This window comes from Marmota flaviventris, chromosome 1, assembly GCF_047511675.1.
Source record: "Marmota flaviventris isolate mMarFla1 chromosome 1, mMarFla1.hap1, whole genome shotgun sequence".
NCBI lineage: Eukaryota > Metazoa > Chordata > Mammalia > Rodentia > Sciuridae > Marmota > Marmota flaviventris.
In genome coordinates this window covers 90920471-90924653 of record NC_092498.1, presented here as the reverse complement: position 1 = coordinate 90924653, position 4183 = coordinate 90920471, and the positions used below count along the sequence as shown (strand labels likewise).

General features: G+C 38.2%; 1 protein-coding gene across 1 annotated transcript; it reads left to right on the top strand.

Moving 5' to 3' along the window:
- Positions 1-487: 487 nt before the first annotated feature.
- Lsm5 (LSM5 homolog, U6 small nuclear RNA and mRNA degradation associated) lies at positions 488-3914 on the top strand. Its single transcript, XM_027939638.2, has 5 exons — positions 488-592; positions 1827-1922; positions 2216-2243; positions 3167-3239; positions 3652-3914. The coding sequence occupies exons 1-5, from the start codon at positions 547-549 to the stop codon at positions 3682-3684; spliced, it is 276 nt and encodes a 91-aa protein (XP_027795439.1). The 5' UTR covers positions 488-546; the 3' UTR covers positions 3685-3914.
- Positions 3915-4183: the final 269 nt, after the last annotated feature.

The following is a 4183-nucleotide window of genomic DNA, read 5'->3' as shown; positions in this document are numbered from 1 at the left end:
AACCACAACAACAACTACAAAAGAAAAAACAGCTGGAGATGTGGCTCAGTGGTAAAGCGCTCCCGGGTTAAATCCGCCCCCCGCCCACTTTTTTTTTTTTTTTTAAAGTAGTTTTTGCGAAAACTATAGAACAGACTTAGAGACGGGAAATTTGAATTTATTTTATTGTTCTGAAGAAAGATACTGGCTTGAGATAAGATGCAACTTTCTAGGGGGAAATAAGGCGCCACAATGGTCTACGTATTTTGTAGTCCTCCGGATTGAGGGAAGGATTTATTCACGAAGCAAAATACCTTTAACGTTTTTCTGAAACTTCGAGGGCACGAAGGGCATCCGTCGAAATGGCTGAATATTCAGAGAAAGGAATTATTTCACTGAATCCCACTCTGTAAAAAAACAAAGCGGGTCGATACACGTGGACTGTGCAGATCGTACACTCGGCCTCCGATTGGTCGGGCCTGCTTCGGCGCCGGAAAAAAGCGGAAGCGCGCTCTTTTAAAGTCGCCGTTCTAACGTCGAAGGACGCTGGCCACTTCCGGCTTAGCCATGGCGGCCAACGCTACAACCAACCCGTCGCAGCTACTGCCGCTAGGTAATCGTCTTCCCTCTAGGAGTCGGAGCGGGGAGCTGAGGTTGAGGACCTGGGAGCGAGGGGGAAAAGTATCGAGCGCTTTCCCGCTCGGCGGCTGGTCTGGACTCCAGGACTCCGGGCGCCAGGCCGCCGCTGCTCTCTAACGTGGTTTCGGAGGCACAGCCGGCACTGGAAAAGGTGTACACTTAATGAAAGGGGCCTCGGCTTTCTTTGTGGTGAACTCGCCTGTACCGTGCCACGGGTAGCCGCTTCGCTTCTCGGCTTGGCATTTAAGGTTCACAGATTAGATAGACCCTGTAAACTGTGTGGTCGGTTGAGCTTGGTGCCCCCGTCCGCAGCGAACCTTAAAAGAGGAATCTGTAAACTACTCCTTTTTGTCACGCATTCATCAAGTAGTTTGCAACACAGTATCTGGGTTCAACAGTGAACTTAAGTCACAGCCTTTGTGGGGATGGGGTTGTGGCTCAGTAGTAGAACGCTTGCTGGGTTTGGTTCTCTGCACCGAAAAATAAAGGTCCATCTACAGCTGAAAAATATATTTAAAAAAAATCACAGCCTGTGCTTTCGGACAGCACGCCAGTAAGAATAATGCTAAGCTGACTAAAGAGATGTTCGAGTTGCAGTCAGAACACAGATGGACTTCTTTGGATGAGGGAGGTAATGACAGGAAAGTTTCTGGTGAAGATAATTATGCCTCTTTCCTCCAATATGTAGTTGGTGAAGAGTGTTTGAGTTAGTGGATGTGACTGTGGTTGAATCATTTTCATTGGGCAGACTCTTTTGGAATGCCCCGCATATGTCAGACACGGAAAGAGTTATGAACAAGAATAACCATGGTTTGTGCCTGATGGACTGTAGAGTCAGAGAGAATGGGGTGTGTATGTGTGTGTGTATGTGTGTGTGTGTGTGTGTGTATTGCATTAATCATGTAATGTAAATAAAACTACAGTCATTAATAACTACAAAGAAGGGGTAAGTGGAGATCAAGGAAGACTTTTCTGTTAAGTAATGTTTGAACAGAAATTTGTTTTATGAGACCTAAAGTTGTTGAATGAATATTTTTCCTGGTTTAACTTTCACAATATACAAATAAGGCATGCCAGTAGGCACACTCTGTGCTGGGGATTGAACCTAGGTCCTCAGGTATGCTCAGCAAGCCTCCACCACTGAACCACACTCCCACTCTTTCAAATTTGTTGAAATAATGAATGGATAAAATATGTTTTCTCTACAGAGCTTGTGGACAAGTGTATAGGATCACGAATTCACATTGTGATGAAGAGTGATAAGGAAATTGTTGGAACACTTCTAGGATTTGATGACTTTGTCAGTATCCTTTCAAAAAGTGGTGGTGGTGGCCTAGGTTTTTAAAATGTATTTACTAATGCAGGTATGAGTTATAGACATTCAGTATATTTCTGACTGATGATAAAAATCATTTTATTTGGAGGAATCTGGTGATAGGATTGATTGTTAGAGTTATACTGAAAGAAGATGAAGTTCCTACCAATAACATGCCTTTTCAATTTGAGTCAATGTGTTAAACATAATTAAAACAGAACAAAAGCAGAAGCCAGAGTAAATTCAACCTGATATATGTATTTTCTTAACTCCAAATTTCAGATATGGTGCTGGAAGATGTCACTGAGTTGTAAGTAGTATCGAGGATTAAAGAATCAGGGGAAATGTCTGTCTTTTTAGTTAAATGCAATTATAGTATGATTGAGTCAGTAAAATGATAAAAAAAATTACTTATGGGATTACCTTAAAAACAAATTTTATTTACTGATATTTGTAAAATTGGATCAGAGGGTTATTGCTTTAATGTAATTTTTACTAAATTGCTAGGAAGTTAGTATAGACAGAGCTATAAGGTAAAAGATACTAAAAAAGAGGAATTTTAGAGCTCAGGTCAAATTAAAGAACTAGTAATAAGAACATTTAACTGTATAACAAAATGTAAATTATGGCTTGATGGTATTAATTTATAAAAATTATAACCATCTATTTTTAAAATTGAAGTGATTACAGATCGGTTTAATGACTAGGGATCAGCAGTAATAGATATGTTAAAGAAAAAGAATGAGGCTGCTAAATGTTTTATGTTGTGTTGGATCTCCATTGCAGGTTTCAGCCTTTTTTTTTTTTTTTAAATATTTTTTGAATTGTAGATGGACACAATATATTTATTTTTATGTGGCGCTGAGGATCAAACTCAGTGTCTCACACGTGCAAGGCAAGCACTCTACTACTGAGCTACCACCTCAGCCCAAGTTTCGGGCCTCTTTTTATGAAGAAGTGGATGTAGATCTTAGGCTAATCAGTCTAATCTGTTGCCCATGAGGAAGAATGTACATTACCTAGTGGATAATCTTTTTTTCTCTGAAAATTACTAATATAGTTGCCTGACCTCACCTTCATTTATGTGCAAATTAACATTTTTGGTGCTGGGGATTGAATTCAAGGCTTTGTGCATGCCAGCTTCAAGAACAGCCATTTTAGAGAGGAAATGTATTTCCAAAATGTTGGCTTTGATTATCTGTTTATCATGACTAATTTTATCTGTTCATTTAGTGAAATCACACCAGAAGGAAGACGGATTACTAAATTAGATCAGATTTTGCTAAATGGAAATAATATAACGATGGTAAGACCCATTAAGCTATTTTATTTAGGTGCTAGTCCTTTTGGCAGAACAGGGATTACAAAACTAACTTGTACTGCTGCTTGCTTCACTAAATGCTCATGGGCCAGTAGTGTCTAAGACTAGGGATTCTCTGATGGTCAGGGCCAAAAGCCTGAGATATTGTAAAGGCATTGGGCCTAAAGATTAATTTGCTTGGGTTTTAAAAATTTTGTATTTTGTTAGAAATCATTGTTGAGATACATAGTATTAATTTTTAATGTTGGGAATTACAGCCAGATATTGATGACCTGGAGAGAATGGGGATGTGAGGGAGGGGGGAAGAGGTAAAGGTGGCTTTGATTAATGGGGAATACATAGGGGTTTTTAGATGACATGGTGATATTATTAATACACTCTTTTTCCTCCAATGCAGCTGGTTCCTGGAGGAGAAGGACCTGAAGTGTGAACGAATTTCCTTGACTTATGCTAGATTCCATTTTGTTTTATAATGACAACAAAATAGATTTTTTAAAATCTTTTAATGTTTAGATTCTCTAAAGCTAATTTTCCCGTTAAAGGGAAATGCTTTGAAGATGTATTGTATGACCATTTTTCTAAGTTAATCATGATTATCTTGGAAAAAGAAGAAATTAGTTTGTTTTTTGAAGACTAAAAAATAAAGGTGTTTTTGGTTAACTGTTATTTATTACACTACAGTAGCCAGAGGAACAAATATTATAGTTGTTTTGCCATTTGCTTTCCTGTCATTTTATATCAGTTTGCATCCTCATTTATATTATTATTTGATTTCTAAACAATTATTTCAAACAAAATGATGAACTTTGATTTTGAACAGGTATATTTAAAATACCTGAAATGATTCTAGAATTAAATTTGAACTCTGGTATTTTGTGCTGAGGATTTTTCTTTGACATTGCTGAGTTTTGGGTTCTAAGACATTTTTA

Bases quoted from the DNA above. Each gene is read 5' to 3' on its own strand.
- Lsm5 (XM_027939638.2), top strand. From the start codon at position 547: ATGGCGGCCAACGCTACAACCAACCCGTCGCAGCTACTGCCGCTAG. The intron at 2,244-3,166 runs GTAAGTAGTATC...CTGTTCATTTAG, and splicing joins CTGGAAGATGTCACTGAGTT to TGAAATCACACCAGAAGGAA. The intron at 3,240-3,651 runs GTAAGACCCATT...CCTCCAATGCAG, and splicing joins ATGGAAATAATATAACGATG to CTGGTTCCTGGAGGAGAAGG.